Here is a 16,995-nt window from a genome sequence, read left to right on the forward strand (position 1 = left end):
TCAGTGCATCTCATGAACATAAGACACACAGAATGCTAACAGTGACGGGGCCTATTTAGCTCCATCACGAAATGCCGTATCCTTGGGAATGTAGAATAATTCAGCAAGAAACAGACGACCAAGCATTATCAATGATCATTTACTGCGACCGAAAGCTTATTTGTTGGCATAATTTTTCTCCAGAACTTTTACAGTGCGACGATGTCTAACCAAGGACTCCAGACAGTCGAAACATATCACAAGCAGGGTACGAATCAAGTCCCTAGATAGGCATTAAGGTACGGATGGAGTACGTAAAGCGGGTACCGTTGACAGAGTACCGCCCCCCGTTTCAAATCTTACGATGTCATCCCGCCTTTTTCTCCGCATGCCACATTGCCCCTCTCCAATTTGTCTAGTCTCGTTGGGTAGGGCGATTCCTTGTTTTACGGTCTCTCTCCCACAAATAATAGCCTATCAGAGTTCAATCATAGGACAATAAGGCACAAGATCTATTTTCAGTGATCGTATACTATCCTACGGGATCACTCTATGAGAATGAGTGCCACAGCTGAAGACGTGATACCCGCACCAGGGGAGTGGCCTGTGGATCCTCAAGAAGATTTACCCATTTCGGAAGATCGCATTTGGGTGGATGGATGCTTCGACTTCAGCCATCACGGTGAGAAGGAACCTCCCCCCATATCTCGGAGAATGTACTTTCAAAGCTAAATTGTGTAGGCCATGCGGGTGCCATGCTCCAAGCCCGTAGATTGGGAAATGAGCTTTATGTCGGCGTACATTCTGATGAAGCAATCCTCGAGAATAAGGGACCGACGGTAATGACGTTGGAGGAACGGTTGGTTTCATTATAGTAATTGCGGCCAAATTTTCCTGCTGACTCGGACTTAGAGTAGCTGCGGTAGAAGCATGTCGCTGGGTGACTCGCTGCGTCCCATTTGCCCCATATGTGACGTTTCTTCCTTGGGTGTCACACTACGGCTGCAAGTATGTTGTCCATGGAGATGACATCACTTCTGACAGCAATGGGGAAGATTGTTACCGATTTGTTAAGGCTGCAGGGCGCTTCCGCGTGGTCAATAGGACACCCGGTATATCCACAACAGACCTTGTGGGACGAATGCTACTGTGTACAAAGAATCATTTTGTTAAGAGTGTGAAAGACACGCTTATCGGGAAGGAAGGATCTGGAAGTCTAGAAGAACGCAAGCACTCGGCTGAGAGTCTCATGCAAAGGATTCGTGATTATGCCACCGATGAAACAGGTCTGCAGCCCGGCCCACAGGTTTGGATCTGGAGCGGATCAAGCTCAGCAAAACTCGAAGATACGGTGGAAGAACCAGGTGCATTTGAGACTATTGTTAATGGGCAGCTACCGAGACCAGGACAGCGGATTGTCTACGTTGATGGTGGATTCGACCTCTTCTCATCCGGGCACATCGAATTTCTTCGACAAGTTTTGGCTCAGGAAGAATCGGAAGGTCACCGGCGGGGCTGGTACGACCAAGACCAGAAAACACAGAGAGTTAAAGAGCACGGAGAAGACTACGGCCCTGCTTATGTTGTTGCTGGTATCCATGACGACGACGTGATAAACCACTGGAAGGGTCTCAACTACCCGATCATGAACATCTTTGAACGCGGACTATGCGTTCTTCAGTGTCGCGTATGCTATATAATGCCCTAGCCGATGAAAGATGAGTGTCGATTTGCTAATCGCCTTACAGTATATTCATGCCGTGATATTCTCGGCCCCCTTCTCTCCCAGCAAGCCATATTTGGAAGCCATGCCTTTAGGTACCCCAGATGCAGTTTATCACGGTCCGACTACTTTTATACCCCTCACCTACGATCCCTATATGGCACCCAAGAGGATGGGCATATTCAAGGAGACTTCTAGCCACCCATACCAGCATGTGAATGCTGGTGAGATTGTTGACAGGATATTGAAAAGCAGGGAAGCCTACGAAGAAAGACAGCGCGCCAAACTTGAAAAGGGTGCTGTCGAAGAGCTAGTCAAGTCTAAGGAATCGGCCTCTGTCTAGACTGAACGGCGTATAGTAAGAAGAAGCCGGAGTGCTATTTCATAGAACATGGGGAAAGACAAAAGAAAGATAGTGAGCAAAAGCCTAGATGCTGCAACGATAGAGAGTCAAATAAACCGAGCAATCCGGCTATCCACCTGCCTGGATGCATATTGATAGGCCCAGGTAGGGTGGCGCTTGAATAACGGTTATTGGATACTGGACCGGAAAAAGGTAAGACGTGCTTTTCTATGTATTCTGCTGCAAGTCTCTACCAGACAAGTATATGTACGTATTGAGGCGTGATGAGCGTAAATGCATCTTACCAAGGAATAACATTCCCCGAAAGATAACTGGCTGAAAGTGTACAGCAGATATCTCGGATCAGCTGTGTCCAGACACTTGCTTTTGAATTAGTCGGCCGCCACTAGAACTTCCTTCTCCTCGAGAAGCTTAGCAAGGTCTCCATTCTGATGCATAGACATCAGAATATCGCAGCCGCCGATGAATTCCTTGTCCAGATATAATTGGGGGATCGTGGGCCAGTCGGAATACTCTTTGATGCCTGAAAACCTTGTATTAGCTGATTGTGGATGGGAGCATGGGACAACTCCATCCAGTGGACCTGACATACCCTGGCGGAGTTCCGAATCCTCCAGCACATTGAAAGCAACGAATTTCTTCGGATCTACACCTTGCAATCCTAAGATCTGTATACTGGCTCGTGAAAACCCGCACTGCGGCGTTTCCGGGGTGCCTTTCATGAAAAGAACGACAGGGGCAGATGCGATAGCCTTGTCAATTGCCGTTCGCGTCTCCGAGGATAGGTTTCGGGCATGAAAGATAGATGGTAGCTGAAGGCCTATGAATCTAGGCTGCAAAACTTGAGGCTGTCGGAAAAGCGGCCGAAACGCCTGAGGAAATTTGCCATCAGCTTGCGAATAATGGAGGTGTGGCACGAAGGCGAGACAAGTGATAGCGGAAAGGGCTAGGTAGTACTCACCGACGATGCTAGGGTCCTGGAAAACATGGTAATAGTATTAGTAGGAGATAACATAGAGACGTAGGATAATTCCGGTTGGATCAAGCTGCTGCTTGTCTATGTATTGCACTACTCCGTACGGATCGAGTAGTTGCCCTGCGGAGAGCTTGGACATGCTCACTAAGCAACCATTGGGGCTACTGGTATTAATAAGTGCCAGGTCATGTGACATCACTTGTCATGTCATGTACTAACTAGTAGGACGTGGTACAATTGGCACTGTAGAGAGTACACAGTACTTCTTCGTCTTGCAACCTCACAATTTTGCGCTTATAGACCCCCAAAAGCCATCCAAATTATAGTGCTACTACTGCTCTACTGGTAATTCTTTAGGAAAGCAGCGAGGGTTTTCCTATCATGCTATTTGTGAACGTGTAAAGGATGATGGCTTGTGATCTCATTTTATGAGGCAAATACGCTACTTTGTGTGTTGATACCATCAGCATCTACGGAATGGTGCAGAGTGCTCAAGTCAACCGAGAAGGATTTCATGCAAATATTCTTCAGGTACAGACTCGAACTAGACAGGTTGCAGTACAAAGTGATGCTCAAGATGATGGCACCTGACTCCTATCCAGTACATATTTATCAACCTCAAGGTGTATGTATGTGTACAGTGACGCTTGGGAAAATATAAGTGAAGTGATACCATGGGGTACAATACTCGACTATCCGCTGTTTCATTGGGCCCATATACTCCGTACGCATACTTGGACTCCCTTATAGCGGTATAGGTGTGTGCGACAAGCCGGCCGCCCGTGGAAGCTGGGCAGGCTACAGAAAGCATAGAACAAAGCAGTGGATGCTGGATGGGCTAAAGCGGGGTACCCTTCGAAACAGCCCCACGCGGTGGTGTTACTCCTCCGTAGTCTGTACAAAGTGAACCTCGCAACCCCACGCCTGGTCGCCTTCAGCTGCAATTATCGGCAGAGCCCCCCGACTCCGCAGGATTTTCTTGTTCTTATTTTTGTTTATTTACTTATTTATTTATTTTTTGAGAAAACCATATGGAATCTTCTGATGCCCCATTCTGTGCCCAACAGCACCTGGAAGATAATAAAATTCATGTTCTCCTCGCGGCCAGCGGGTCAGTTGCCACGATAAAACTTCCCAATATTGCTCAAGCTCTTGGCCGCCATTCTAACGTCTCCATCCGCATTATTGTCACAAAATCGGCGGAGAAGTTTCTAACGGGGCAGAGCTTGGAACAGCCGGTTCTCGAAGATCTGCGACAGATCCCTGGCGTGGATGCTATCTATCGGGATGAGGATGAGTGGGAAAATTCCTGGACTCGTGGCGAGCCAATCCTACATATAGAGCTCAGAAAGTGGGCACATGTGTTACTTGTTGCACCCTTATCTGCCAATACTATGGCGAAAATGACGATGGGTATCGCCGATAACCTCCTCCTTTCCGTTCTAAGAGCGTGGGATACAACAGGAACGGTGGACGCGAGTTTCAAGGACAAAAAGCCCCTTGTGTTTGTCGCCCCCGCAATGAATACAGCGATGTGGAACCATCCAATCACCACAAAGCAACTGGCTATACTGAAAGATGAATGGGGCGTGAATGCCGATAATAATGAAGGCTGGGTGTCTGTCCTTCACCCGATAGAGAAGTCTCTCGCTTGCGGTGACACTGGAAATGGAGCCATGTTGGACTGGAATGACATAGTCGGTATTGTGGAGCAGTACATAGGTGTTAACAAGGGGCATGGCTAACGAAACAAGTTGAGCAGGGCTTCAGGGCCCGCAAAAGAGGGAAAAGGATTGATGTTCTCTTCTATGAGCGCTCCAGAGGATTGGGTGTTTCAGTCGCCTCGTAGAAGCCACTAACTTGCGCGACGTAATCAAAGAGCATCCCCAGTGTGATACCTCCGCCGGTGAACAAACAGCCGTTTTTGAACCACCACCAACAGTTTCGTACATCTTTCAGCTGAACCTTCCAGATCATGAGACCGAGAGAAATAGCCGCACTACCACAGCCGCCGACAAAGAAGATAGGGCCGCTCCCCGCTGCTACACCTGCAGCAGCAAGTAGCGACACCTGGACAGCCGCCAGAGCAGAGAGAACGGCTTTCGTATTGTTTTCATGACGAAGAGCGATAGACTTAATGCCAGCCGCGACGTCATCTTTAATGTCCATATGAGCGTATATCATATCGTACAAAATTGTCCAGGCCACGCAACTGGAATAAAGTGCGGCAGCTGCTTCCAATGCGGCCCCATTATTGAGAAGATCGACACCTAATGCGGGGAAGCCCATAATTGCACCCCATGAAAAAGTAAGGCCCAGTACAGCTTGAGGATAGTAGGTGATTCGCTTAGCAAGAGGGTAAGTGGTCACCAGAATAAGGCTAGGTATACCGTACCAAAGACATTGATACGGAAATTGAAGGAGGATACCCAGTCCTGCCAGTAATTGAGAGCCCGTGAAAAGCACTGCTTTGCCAGGCGAGATCGCCCCCCTTGCGATTGGGCGAAATTTCGTGCGTTCGACATGAGGGTCTAGGTTTCTGTCCCATAAATCGTTGATTGCACATCCGGCGCCGCGCATAATCAAAGCGCCGCTGAAGAAAAGCCCCATCGTTCCAACTACCTGCAAAACTGGCACAGAAGGTACCATAGATGCCGCAAGAAGAGTGGAATACGCGCATGGGAAGAAAAGGTAATATGTACCTGTCGGCTTGTCGAGGCGCAGTAGCTCAGCGTATGGTATCCATGACCTGGGAAGAGAAGCAATAAGACCCGTCTTTGGCGGTATATAGCAATCCACTGAGGTCTGGGTTGTTGTACTATGTAGGCGGCTTAGTAGAAAGGCTGAGCGAGGGGATTGGGGGTTGCGGCTTTTTATGATCGTCTTTCGGCAGGCTGGCGGACATCTGTTTGCTGCTGTATGACCATATCTCCTGGACACCAAAAGAGAGGGATAAGTGCAGAATCTCTTTGTCGAAGTGAACTGATTTATATAAGCGTCTCTTTCCGCAGGATAACGGCAAAATTGTACATGCCGGCCCGCATGCAAGCGAGTCGCCCAAGAGCTCATAACGGAAAAGTTCAAGATACCGAGGTGATAACGCGTGATAATTAGCTTCGTACTTGAGCAATAATATCAGAACTAGTCATTCTCTGGGACAAGCGAGCGAATCCAGCCCAGCGAGCTGGCTGACGAAGTTCGCAATAAACCGCAAGGACTAAATGCTCCTTGGGACAATTCGCCTGAAGATGAAGAGAAAGTGAAGCAGGAATGAGAAGAAGCACTACCACTTAGCTATTCCTAGACTAGGCGTATGATTTCTTGCTGATCTCGCCAGCTGAGAAGGTGGGGAAAAGGTTTATGAAGCTTGAAATTTGAATTACGGATCGGAGCCCGGAGGTGACTTGAGCCCTTTGCAGCATAGTGCCTTGCTTGTTCTATGCGTTCCTGGCCCAGACAGACGGGACCCACATGCCACAATCGCAAATGCAGCTGCAGCCAGTGAATTGAGGCAATCAACTGCGTGTACTCCGTACGTGCTCTGCTTGTTTTCAACATCGGGGCTCCGATAATTGCTCCTTGTACAACTATTCTTTTTCAGTACATATGCTCTGACCTGCGTGTTACTCTTTGCTCTGTCCGCACGATATGTGTACGGACAAGAAATGAACTACATCCTGTTGGGCTGCTTCTAGGAGCACGGTGATGTTGGAATCTTCTACACTATTTCATTGGACTTTCGTGGTGTAAGTTTATGGTGTCAAATATCTTGGGAGTTCCATATCGAACATGACCTCCGTGGTGTGATGGGTGCCTAGCATTTGGATTCATCCTGAAGCTTTCTATCTACAATGCTGCTCCACTGCGGAGAGTGAATTGTCAGCCGTATCTAATGATGCTTAGCAGGCCAAGTTCGCCCTCAATATCTTCAACTACCTGACTCGCATGAGTTTCCATTGAACAACCGTCTTGATGCCTGCGCAGCGACCCCGCGCGGCTTTTGAGCCACTTTCTCCGGACTTGGACCTTAAATCACTTGTTGAGGCAACCCCGAATTTCGAGTATGCTGCTAGAATTCATTGCGACGCGATCGATGAAAATGGACTGGAAATATTTGAAAAGCTTGTTCTGCTCCATGTGGTCCGGGGTGGAAAGCCCTTAGTTGTCGAAGGCTTCGATCGCTGGCTGGATGGCTCGATCTTCTCAGAGAAGTGGCTAAGGAACCACTACTCAGCGAAGAGTGAGTGCTCGCTCCTATCCCATGCCAGCTACCTTTCCTGTCTAATCGGGGCCTCTATATCGCAGCGGAAATTGCTCGGAATCTAACTACAAAAACCGATCTGCCTCTTACTATTGGGCATTACTTGAAAAACATGCCGCTCCTTACCAATCAGTGGAATGAGTATAACTACAAAGATCCCGATCGCCAAAGAATCTATTTGAAAGACATTGACTGCCCTCCGGAATGGTACGAACAGTTGAAAAAAATAATACCACCTGGACTATTTTATTTGAATACATCCGCGCAAGCCTTCGAAGGCCCGGGGGCAACAACTTCAGCCCACGGCAGACACGACAAGAACTCAGGTCCAGATAGCCTGATTGCCAGACCAGGCGACCTTATGAGCTGCCTTCCACCTGGCATGCGTGCTGAGAACCTAATGTGTTACATTGGTCACGAAGGTACTTACACTCCAGCCCACCAAGAGATGTGTGCTAGTTTGGGCCAGAATATAATGGTGGAGGCAACGGATGGTTCCGCCGAATACGGTAAAGAGACGAAACCAGGATCCTCTGTTTGGTTTATGACCGAGAGCAAAGACCGGAAAGCCGTTTCCGAATACTGGATGTCTATGCTTGGGCATGATATCGATATCGAGGATCATTTTGCTCAGATCAATGCCTGGAAGGCAGCACCCTTCAAGACTTACGTTGTTGAACAAAGACCAGGCGACTTTATCCTCGTACCTCCTTTGGCAGCACACCAAGTATGGAACCGAGGAACAAGGACAATAAAAGTGGCCTGGAATCGAACAACCACGGAAACCCTAGAGAAGGCGCTCGAAGTGGCCCTGCCGGATGCGAGGATGGTCTGCCGGGATGAGCAATATAAGAACAAGGCCATAGTGTTCTACTCGTTAGAGCATTACTCGACCCTTCTTAGCAAGGCAGGCGCAGACGATAGTAATCATCCGACGATCCAGCTGATACAGAAGGACTTTGAACATCTCTTTGCTCTATTCACCGAGATAATTTTGTCCGAAAGCTTTTCCGACAAGCTTCCTGAGGAGGATGTCGAATATGTTCCCTTTGACAGCAACATCACATGTTCATACTGCCGGGGCAACATCTTCAACAGATTTTTAACCTGCCCATCTTGTGTTGGCCCGTCGGTCACGGATGAAGAGGATACCTATGATGTTTGCATGGAGTGCTATGCCATGGGTAGGAGCTGCGCTTGCATATCGAAGCTTAAATGGGTCGAACAATTCCATTGGTATGACCTTGAAGACAAATATGAAACATGGAGGCAGCAGATACTCGACTCCAGGCCTCATGCTGATGTCACTTATGAGAGTCTTCCTGCGCAGAGAAGCCGGCTGGCGAAGAGAACGCTTGCAGAGGTTTGTCAGTTAGAACTCAAGAGGCGGCCGTGGGTCGACATAAGTAAGCCGACAGTTCAATCAGAACGCCTGGAGGAACTAGAAAGTGATTTGGAGCGAGTGGGCTCTGCCCGCAAGCGAAGAAAGCCTCGTCGAAAGGACTCATACCAACAGACTGGGAGTTGCCATATCTGCAGGTATTTCGAGCCAAAGTGGAAGCTCGCATCTTGTTCTTATTGCCGGACGAACTACTGCTACGGAAGCTTGTTCAGAGCTTTTAACATAAAGCCCCAGGCAACCACGGAGATGTATGAGTGGAAGTGTCCGAAATGCCGCAAAATATGCAGTTGCGCCGCATGTCGGCGCGATCCCTCAATGAATCCGTTTCAGCCACCATGCACATTATTGGGCCATGATACAAGAAAGATCGCAGACCCTCGCAGCGTGGAGAGCTTGGTGGATTTCCGACAATCCAATCTTCGATGGATAAAGAAGGCTGGCGATGATGAGATTGTCCGGTTGAAGAAGCACCAAAAGGAAGCTGAGGAGAAGCGCAACCAGTCACTGGTTGAGCATAGCATTCAGCTTGAGGAGGCCCCTCCCGTAACGGGATATGCCGCTGACTATGGAGATATACCGGTGGATCCGGCCCTGGAAAGGCTCGATGGCTCTTTCCTAATCCTCCCAGACCCTGAGTGAGAATAATAAGGCATTGGTGGTTAAGGTTGTTGCATCTGTATGCATATCGAGTGTTTCTTATTGCGGATAGCGAGCAGGTGTTACTTGGAATAGGTGTCAGCGGAAACACTCGGGATCAAATGTTCGTTTTGTAGCACCTTCATATTTTGAGTTGAAGACTCACTAGCATACTCCGGAGGGAATTAATTGGTCGAAAGCGCGATGGATATTTATTATATCCTAGAGGATCTGTGGTACGAGAACAAGCCCTACTCAATCACAAATTTTGTAGAACCATTGCTGATTCTATGCTCCTTTGTACTCGTAACGGAGATTCTCAAGAGCCTTGAGGTCAACGGAAAGCATGACTTTGCGTGCGACTAGGACAGTCGTAAACATTGCTATTTAATGTAAGTACTTGTGAAACATGACGAAGTGTTCAAGGTCCTACGACATCACATACCTCCCGGAACTAGGTATGTAATGGGTTCGATGCCCAGCCGTAATCCCATTGTGGATTGTGAAGCGTAGATCAGGGCTAGGAGCACGCAGATAGACGCATTAAGAGGCAAAGTATACCGTTGAAAAGTGACGGTAATAGTCGACCTCGTCATGGGTCTCTTGCCTTTGGGATCTGGGCGTTGAAGCGGGAGAAACCTCATCGTATAGGCCGTGGCTAGTAACGATAGAATGCTGAGGAGGGACAAAAACCGTTCATATGGGCCCGAAGAGCCTGATAGGATTGAAGCGACGAAAGCATAGCCAGCAAACAGAGGGGCGGCGGCAAAGACGATCTAGATGGATATATCGTTGGATAGTCAGCAATGTGCTCATGATGTAGGAGAGATTCTATTAGTACACTGTATTCTGAGTTCCGCTTCTCGTTGAGCACCTTCAACCGGTCTATTACGCGTTCCTGCTCTGTCAGGTCGTCAGCAACATCATCTACTTGACATCTTGCCAGGGCCGACAATGTAGACCTTCTTCGTCCAGCTCCTCGCGACCATGCTCGTCATCACCCGAATCATCAGGGTAGCGGAATGCCTTGCGAAGTCTTGCCGATGCCATAGCTGCAGCTATTATGTCTGCACCGAGGATGAAAATAGCAGGTGATATCTGCCAGCTTGAACCTGCTGAAACCGAAGGGAATTATTCCGACATGTTAGAGAGTTCATAGTTGACATCGGTCATGCCCAAGGTACGTCTAGCTTGGGTGGGTTTGTCTCGTTTGCCAAGCTCCGCGCGGTAGTACCCAAGTTTCGGGACTTCCGAGGGATTTGACAACTTCGCCTACTGCCAAATCGGACAGTTGATATCCAAAGCCTTCCGCCACACAGTGCAAGCAGCCAGACCAATTGGAGGCTTGCCGGACTTATATATCCATCAGAGATGCTCCTACGAGTTGCAGAGCGGCGCATTGGCGTCCCGCGCCTATCCATTAATCGTCGCAGCATGCTCCCTCCCCGGCGCAATCTGATCCCCGCGCCACAGTCGAACTCGGGCCCTCTGATGGAGCGACGCGCCGACCGAGAATTACCTTCGGTCGGTAATGAGCGGAAATGGATGCGAACATTGCCTATCTTCGCTGTTGTCGTGGGGGCGGCCATGCTGGGTATATTCAACTACCAGAAATCCTCCTCCAGCGTGGTTAACAGCACGCTGTATGCGCTTCGGACTTCCCCGCAGGCTCGGGAGATCTTGGGTGATGAGATCTACTTCGCTCAGAAGATTCCGTGGATCAGTGGTGAGATGAATCAGCTCCATGGACGTATCGACATCTCGTTCTGGGTCAAGGGAACTAAGGCTCAGGGTAAAATGAGGTTCCGCAGTATCAGACCGGACCGGACCAGCTTTGTTCGTGCACACCCCGCGCTATCTTAGTTTTTTTTTTTTTTTTTTTTTTTTTTTTTTTTTTTTTAGACTTTTTTAGACCATCACTCCGAGCTAACAATTGTTGTGTCTAGTTCCGCACGGAAATCTGGAGCTTGGAAACTGAGGATGGAACGATTGTCCAGTTACTTGACAATGATAGCGACCCATTTAGTCAAAGCAGCTGATCGATTTCGACTACCGGGCCCCCGTTTGTCCGTGCTGTATACTTGCTTGTTACATGGTGTTTGGAGATCTGTACATGTAAATACTTCATTCATGTGCATTGGGCTAAGGCGTTCGGGCTTCGGAAAGCGTCTCTCACTCTCCTACTTTTCGTCCCTCCCCATCTCTTCTAGCACTCCTGTTCCTCGTATTCGAGCGGGTGCGTCTTCTGAGAGTGCCAACGAAGTGGAATATTCTATAGACAATCGACACTTTGGGGAAAGGGATATCATTTATGTATCGCATACAGACGCCGCTCTTAAAAACAATACAGTGTAATAGTACATTCACGGAGGGAGGGGACATAAGAAGAACAAAAAGGCCCGTACGGTCAGGTCGCTATGAAGATGCCTCAGACGAGGGAACGGCTTCCGGCCATGGCTTCTTGATAGCATCCTGTATCCTGACGACGCAGCCTTTGGGTCCACTGACGGAGCCTAGAGCGCGGGAAAAACAACCGTTAGCATCAATATCGTCGACTCCGGTCAGGGAACTCATGGGAACCTACCATTGACCACAACGAGTCCATTCTCCAGATCCACCTTGAGAATCTTCAGATTCTGGACCGTATTTTGCTCATTACCCATGTTTCCCGCCATCTTCTTTCCGGGGTAAACACGGGAACCACCACCTTGACTGGGACCGGCCGAACCGAGCGAACGGTGCGTCAAACTGACACCGTGACTGCGATCCTGACCACCGAAGCCATGTCTCTTCATTACACCCGCGAAGCCCTTACCCTTTGTGTTAGACCGAGCATCGATATACTGGCCTTCCTGGAACCAATCGGCATTGACCGCCTGCCCGACAGGCAAGAGACCGCTCTCATCCTTGACCCGGAATTCGTAAACGTGACGCTTCGGCGAGATACCATTGGCGGTGAAATGACCCAGCAGGGACTTGGTAAGGTTGCCAGGGCGCCTCCAGCCAGCTCCCAGTTGGACGGCGTAGTATCCGTGCTTCTGGCGGGTCTTGTGCGAAACGACCTCGACCCGGTCCAGCTGGAGAACAGTGCAAGCCACGCGCTTCCCGGTCTCAGGGTCATAAACGGCGGTCATGCCCTTCTTGAAGGTGATGGCGCCGGTTCGGAGAGGGAGAGTGTTTGCCTTGCGTTCGAGGGCGGCGGTGGGAGTCGACTTCAGCACGGGCAGATCATGGCTGACGTTGAAGCGCGAGTTCTTGGGGGGGTTCAACGACCGGATACCGAAGGTGCGGACGGGGACATGGCTGCGGACAATGCATTGAGGGGCCCAGATCGGAGTAAGAGGAAGCTGGGCCAGCTTCCCGGGGAGACGAGGGGACATGGCGGGTGGGATTGACCGCGGGTCTGGGAAGGAAGGCGATGGGAAGAGAGAGGGTCTTCCTTTTTCTGCCGCTGAGATTTTTGGGAGACATGCGGAGACGCCGTCCTGGATGGACCGGAGAGCCTCGAAGGCGGTGGGTGCTGTTGGTGCCTGGGGAACACAGCGAGGCATCAATACCTCCGGGTCTTGGACGGATTACTGTACAGATACGCCCAGCGCCGTGCGGAGGACGTATCCAATCGATCAGACACATGGAGTGCCAGTAGTGCTTAGGCGGCGATCCAAGATCCGACTCGATCCAGGCCCCAAGGCTATGACGAGCTACCACACGCTCATGTACGGAGTATGCGTTTCGTGCATTCGCCCTGGTCCGATCCCAGTCGGGAATCGGACTGACCGGCACGCCGATGGCCGCCGGGGGTGTATAAAAAAAAAACGGGAATGATCCTACGATCTGCTGCCGCAACGTCATTTATCCTTACTCGCATTCAGACTGCATTATTGTCTCGGCTTCTTCGGCTTTTTCGCCCTCCCCTGTCCGTGATTACTGAGAGGAAACCCTTTGCGATTCCGCCTGTCCGTTTCCTTCCGATCTGGTCTTCGGTCGTTGAAAGTTATCCCGAAAAAAGAGAAAGCAAATCCAGAGTCCAGAGACTCACCAATTACGTTCCTTCACACGCATATAACCGACTCTCTTACGAATCAAAATGAGCTTACGGCCTTTTAACCTATCGCGCTGGTTTTCTCAAGCGTCCAAACTAGTTCAAAATGGGTCATCAGCATCAATGACGAGGAACAATTTCCCGCTGCAGAGGATACCTTTTGGATTTGCAACAAGGCGGACGTTGATGTTCCAGAGTCGCGCTCCTCGCTTGCAAGGGAAGTTTAAGAGCGGTCAATATCAACAACCTGGCATGTTCCGACGATTTTTCAAATCTTCGCGGGCGGACAACTCGGCGCAGTCGGAGCAGCAACCGGGGTCACTTTCACAGCGGCTACGCACACTCTCCAAGGAGTACGGCTGGTCCGCACTCTGGGTGTACTTGATCCTGTCGGCGGTAGACTTTCCGATTTGCTTTGCAGTCGTTCGCTTGGCTGGGGTGGAACGAATTGGCCACTATGAGCATGTTATCTCCGAGTCGGTCAAGGGGGTAATCAGTAAAGTGTGGCCTGCTTCAGAGGATGCCAATCCCGGATCGGAGGGCTCAGATGGTCAGGCTGAGGGGAAGTCGACGGAGGCAGCTCAGGAGCAGGCTAATGCTGGAGAAGCCAGTAAGTTGTTCGGATTCACAGGTTATTATGGTATGCGGAAGTGCTCTCTGTGACTAACTGCTGTTTTTACTCCGATCTAGGTCTATGGACACAACTTGCCCTTGCCTATGCCGTTCACAAAAGTCTCATCTTCATCCGTGTGCCTTTGACAGCAGCCATTACTCCGAACGTTGTGAAGGTCCTAAGGCACTGGGGATGGGATATCGTCAAAGGTAGACCTAAGGGCATGTAGGTTCTGGTGATGATCCGACCGACTACGGAGGATTAGACAATTTATGCAGGGAACGACTCCTTGCGTAGCGTCATTGAGTCAAGATATTATATTTATAGAGCGCTGTACACTAGCTGTTACATATAATTTTGCAGGACACATACACAGTGTCCTTCTCCACTCAGGGATTTTGAACCGGGTATTTCTGTCAAAAATGTCGCCAAATAAGAACGAGGCGGACAAATGTTCAAAGAAAGATAGAATGAGACATCAAAAGACCAAAGTCTAACATATCCAAAACCACGGCATGTAGCAATATTGAGCCAAGGGCAATAAAACAATGACACATCAAGTCCATCCAGGCATGCAGAAGGAAAGAAACAAACCGGACCCCAGGTAGTAAAGAAAAGACCTCACCGTGAAACATGAGTAGTGGGACTGAAATGATTACAATAGTTCGGGATTCATTGACACCCGAGATACATATTGACGAAAAAATAGAGAAAAGAAGGAAATATGGAATGTATGCGGGGGAGACTTGGGACGTATCACATGTCAATCATATCGTTGAATTTCAAGATGCCATTGGCTTTCATGACACCATTCACACCGTCTGGCATCATATGTGCCCATTCAGCCACGCCCATTGGGCTTGCGACTTGCATGGGGTCTGTTTGGTCGGATTGCTCGGCGTCATCGGAAGTATCTGCAACCAGCACGAGGCCAAGCTCCTTGATTGTCTCAACAAGCGCCGGGACAACATTCTACATTGTCCGGGATTGTCAGTGATCTATTCTATAAACCAGTTCTGCCGTAGTTTTGGCGCGAAGGACAATCGGAACAACATACCAAGAGACTGGAACGACAGATTAAACCCATGAGATTATTGCTCTGCGCTATCCGCGCCGACTCCTTGATAGACATAGAAGCCCGCCCACTGCTGTCAACGTCTGGAAGTGATTTGACATCACGGGCCAAGTCACGAATTTGACCAAGGTCATTACAAAGAAGGATGGGGTCTACAAATAGGGGGCCAAGTGTTAGCGAATTCTATCTCAAAGAAATTTGGCAGGCCAATGTGTAAACTCACAGTTCGGTTGCTTCCAGTTCAGAGCAATGCATATATTGGGATTGTAGGAGGTAAAGACCACAGAACGCATGAAATCAGGGTCCTGGTCACGCGCAATACGAGCATGGTCAAATACTTCGGTAAGAATAGCATCAGCGAAGGTATTGACATCCGCTAAGGAAGTCATGTTCAACGCTCGCTCCTCGGCAGCGGAGGGGTAGAGGATCGATAAATTGATGCTGACACTAAGTGGTAGATGGTGGAACACTTCCCGCAACGAAAGAAACGACGAGGCCAGCAGGCGATGGGCTTGTGCCAAGTCATCCACAGCACGTGTCTGCAGGAATTGCAACATCTCTGAATGATTTATGCCCCTCTCAGCGCCCATTGCCTGGAACTGGGCGTAAGAAAGCTGGCATATGGGTATTTCGACATTATGATGCTCAATTGTAAACTGCGGGCAGAGAACCGGAACGCGATCTCTGGTAAGCTGCACAAAAAGCTGAACATGGTCTCCCGACAGGCTTGACCCAGTGACGAAGCCGTTGTGTTCGGGATCAATAACACTGGTTGCCTTCCAGTAGGTGGCGAAGTGGGTGATCTCCAGAGGATCCCCATGGTACGGCTTGATAACTTGAAACCCAAACTGAAGCTGACCGATCGAGCGTAATCTAGGGTCAAACAACGGCAATGTACAGGCGCCCGTGCTGGAATTCTCTGCCCTGAAAACAGTTGGCAAGGCAACTGTTTTAGCGATCACCTTAGAGCCAAACGTGGGAAAGATCTCGAAATCAACGGCGAATGACTCTAAATTATCGACATGGAATGATATCATGCGTGAATCCTCCTGTATCGGAAGCATTATCGTGCGGGGGATCAGGTCAGAAAGCTTTGAAGAGATTGTCAAACGAGCCGCAGGATGCCGACCTGCTTGATCGAATAAAATCGACCCAGACACGCCAGTGTCGAACAATATCTGGACAAAGACTTTCTTATCCAAGAAGTTGTGACCGTATCGCCTCAACGGTATGATCGGCGGTGGAAGAGATAGATCGGGGATACCATCGACGGTCTCGATGTCACCGGACTCTGTTGCATCGCCGATTTGCAAGTCAACAGCATGGCCTGATTCTGGTAGTCTCGAACCGTTCAGAATGTCGAATGGCTTTCGCGAAGGTCGTGAGTCAGCACGGCTAGACCAAAGTAAAAGCATGCATTCCAAATGTCCTTCCCAAGCCGCATAATACATCGCCGAAAGACCCTTTTCATCAACAGCACTGGCGTCAACACCGAGCTCCAGTAGAGTGCGCAAGCAGCCAACACAGCCTTCGCTAGCTGCATGAAAAAGTGGCGTCCATTGATACAGCTTGTCCCTCTGGTTCATGTCAGCTCCGTATTGCTTGAGAAGCAAAAGTAACTGCGGCGACTGAGAGGCTCGCGCCACCATGTGCTGGGGATAGAGGCCTTCCGCATCGGGGAGCAATCGTGCACGCCGCTCTAGAAGCATCTGGACTATCGATAGCGATCCATGCTGACAGGCCAAATTCAGCGGAATGTGATCAGACTCGGAAGCGGGATCAATACGAGCGTTGTTGTGAAGAAGCTGCTCGGCACATGCTAATTGGTCTTTGACTATGCTATGGATCAAAGGGGTAAAGTTATCATGATCCATCACGTCGACGGTATGGGATCCTGCGGTTAGTAGCTCGCGTACCATTTCCA

The 16,995-nt window shown here is 49.5% G+C and overlaps 9 protein-coding genes across 9 annotated transcripts; 5 read left to right on the top strand and 4 right to left on the bottom strand.

Annotated features, from left to right (window-relative positions):
* The first annotated feature begins 353 nt into the window (after nucleotides 1-353).
* Nucleotides 354-2,416, top strand: BO80DRAFT_420886 (ethanolamine-phosphate cytidylyltransferase). Its single transcript, XM_025718479.1, has 4 exons — nucleotides 354-661; nucleotides 721-838; nucleotides 892-1,666; nucleotides 1,728-2,416. The coding sequence occupies exons 1-4, from the start codon at nucleotides 538-540 to the stop codon at nucleotides 2,043-2,045; spliced, it is 1,335 nt and encodes a 444-aa protein (XP_025580013.1). The 5' UTR covers nucleotides 354-537; the 3' UTR covers nucleotides 2,046-2,416.
* On the bottom strand, nucleotides 2,007-3,054 carry BO80DRAFT_460768 (monothiol glutaredoxin GRX5; the record flags this gene model as incomplete). The annotated part of the gene is made up of 3 exons (XM_025722405.1): nucleotides 2,007-2,589; nucleotides 2,659-2,938; nucleotides 3,028-3,054. The coding sequence occupies 3 exons, from the start codon at nucleotides 3,052-3,054 to the stop codon at nucleotides 2,438-2,440; spliced, it is 459 nt and encodes a 152-aa protein (XP_025580014.1). The 3' UTR covers nucleotides 2,007-2,437.
* An 896-nt stretch (nucleotides 3,055-3,950) lies between these two features.
* BO80DRAFT_420887 (putative flavoprotein) lies at nucleotides 3,951-5,194 on the top strand. Its single transcript, XM_025718480.1, has one exon. It carries the CDS (start codon nucleotides 4,074-4,076, stop codon nucleotides 4,785-4,787), a length of 714 nt encoding a protein of 237 aa, XP_025580015.1. The 5' UTR covers nucleotides 3,951-4,073; the 3' UTR covers nucleotides 4,788-5,194.
* BO80DRAFT_344601 (putative para-hydroxybenzoate-polyprenyltransferase Coq2) lies at nucleotides 4,849-6,111 on the bottom strand (the record flags this gene model as incomplete). Its single annotated transcript, XM_025715283.1, has 1 exon — nucleotides 4,849-6,111. One exon carries the CDS (start codon nucleotides 6,109-6,111, stop codon nucleotides 4,849-4,851), a length of 1,263 nt encoding a protein of 420 aa, XP_025580016.1.
* A 414-nt stretch (nucleotides 6,112-6,525) lies between these two features.
* BO80DRAFT_371726 (putative JmjC domain protein) lies at nucleotides 6,526-9,587 on the top strand. Its single transcript, XM_025716495.1, has 4 exons — nucleotides 6,526-6,788; nucleotides 6,949-7,282; nucleotides 7,348-9,427; nucleotides 9,482-9,587. Exons 2-3 carry the CDS (start codon nucleotides 7,015-7,017, stop codon nucleotides 9,342-9,344), a joined length of 2,265 nt encoding a protein of 754 aa, XP_025580017.1. The 5' UTR covers nucleotides 6,526-6,788; nucleotides 6,949-7,014; the 3' UTR covers nucleotides 9,345-9,427; nucleotides 9,482-9,587.
* BO80DRAFT_78232 (uncharacterized protein) lies at nucleotides 9,527-10,608 on the bottom strand. The gene is made up of 4 exons (XM_025724780.1): nucleotides 10,304-10,608; nucleotides 10,183-10,244; nucleotides 9,787-10,117; nucleotides 9,527-9,724 (listed from the first exon to the last, which is right to left on the bottom strand). Exons 1-4 carry the CDS (start codon nucleotides 10,389-10,391, stop codon nucleotides 9,630-9,632), a joined length of 576 nt encoding a protein of 191 aa, XP_025580018.1. The 5' UTR covers nucleotides 10,392-10,608; the 3' UTR covers nucleotides 9,527-9,629.
* Nucleotides 10,609-10,618: 10 nt separating this feature from the next.
* BO80DRAFT_396758 (cytochrome c oxidase assembly factor 1 family protein) lies at nucleotides 10,619-11,700 on the top strand. The gene is made up of 2 exons (XM_025717356.1): nucleotides 10,619-11,177; nucleotides 11,288-11,700. Exons 1-2 carry the CDS (start codon nucleotides 10,713-10,715, stop codon nucleotides 11,378-11,380), a joined length of 558 nt encoding a protein of 185 aa, XP_025580019.1. The 5' UTR covers nucleotides 10,619-10,712; the 3' UTR covers nucleotides 11,381-11,700.
* Nucleotides 11,701-11,756: 56 nt separating this feature from the next.
* BO80DRAFT_344379 (mitochondrial 54S ribosomal protein uL3m) lies at nucleotides 11,757-12,721 on the bottom strand (the record flags this gene model as incomplete). Its single annotated transcript, XM_025715274.1, has 2 exons — nucleotides 11,757-11,854; nucleotides 11,926-12,721. The coding sequence occupies 2 exons, from the start codon at nucleotides 12,719-12,721 to the stop codon at nucleotides 11,757-11,759; spliced, it is 894 nt and encodes a 297-aa protein (XP_025580020.1).
* A 300-nt stretch (nucleotides 12,722-13,021) lies between these two features.
* On the top strand, nucleotides 13,022-14,471 carry BO80DRAFT_420891 (peptide alpha-N-acetyltransferase Nat2). Its single transcript, XM_025718481.1, has 2 exons — nucleotides 13,022-13,993; nucleotides 14,074-14,471. Exons 1-2 carry the CDS (start codon nucleotides 13,429-13,431, stop codon nucleotides 14,223-14,225), a joined length of 717 nt encoding a protein of 238 aa, XP_025580021.1. The 5' UTR covers nucleotides 13,022-13,428; the 3' UTR covers nucleotides 14,226-14,471.
* The last annotated feature ends 2,524 nt before the right edge of the window (nucleotides 14,472-16,995 follow it).

Source organism: Aspergillus ibericus (genome assembly GCF_003184845.1).
Source record: "Aspergillus ibericus CBS 121593 unplaced genomic scaffold BO80scaffold_2, whole genome shotgun sequence".
In the NCBI taxonomy this organism is placed as follows: domain Eukaryota; kingdom Fungi; phylum Ascomycota; class Eurotiomycetes; order Eurotiales; family Aspergillaceae; genus Aspergillus; species Aspergillus ibericus.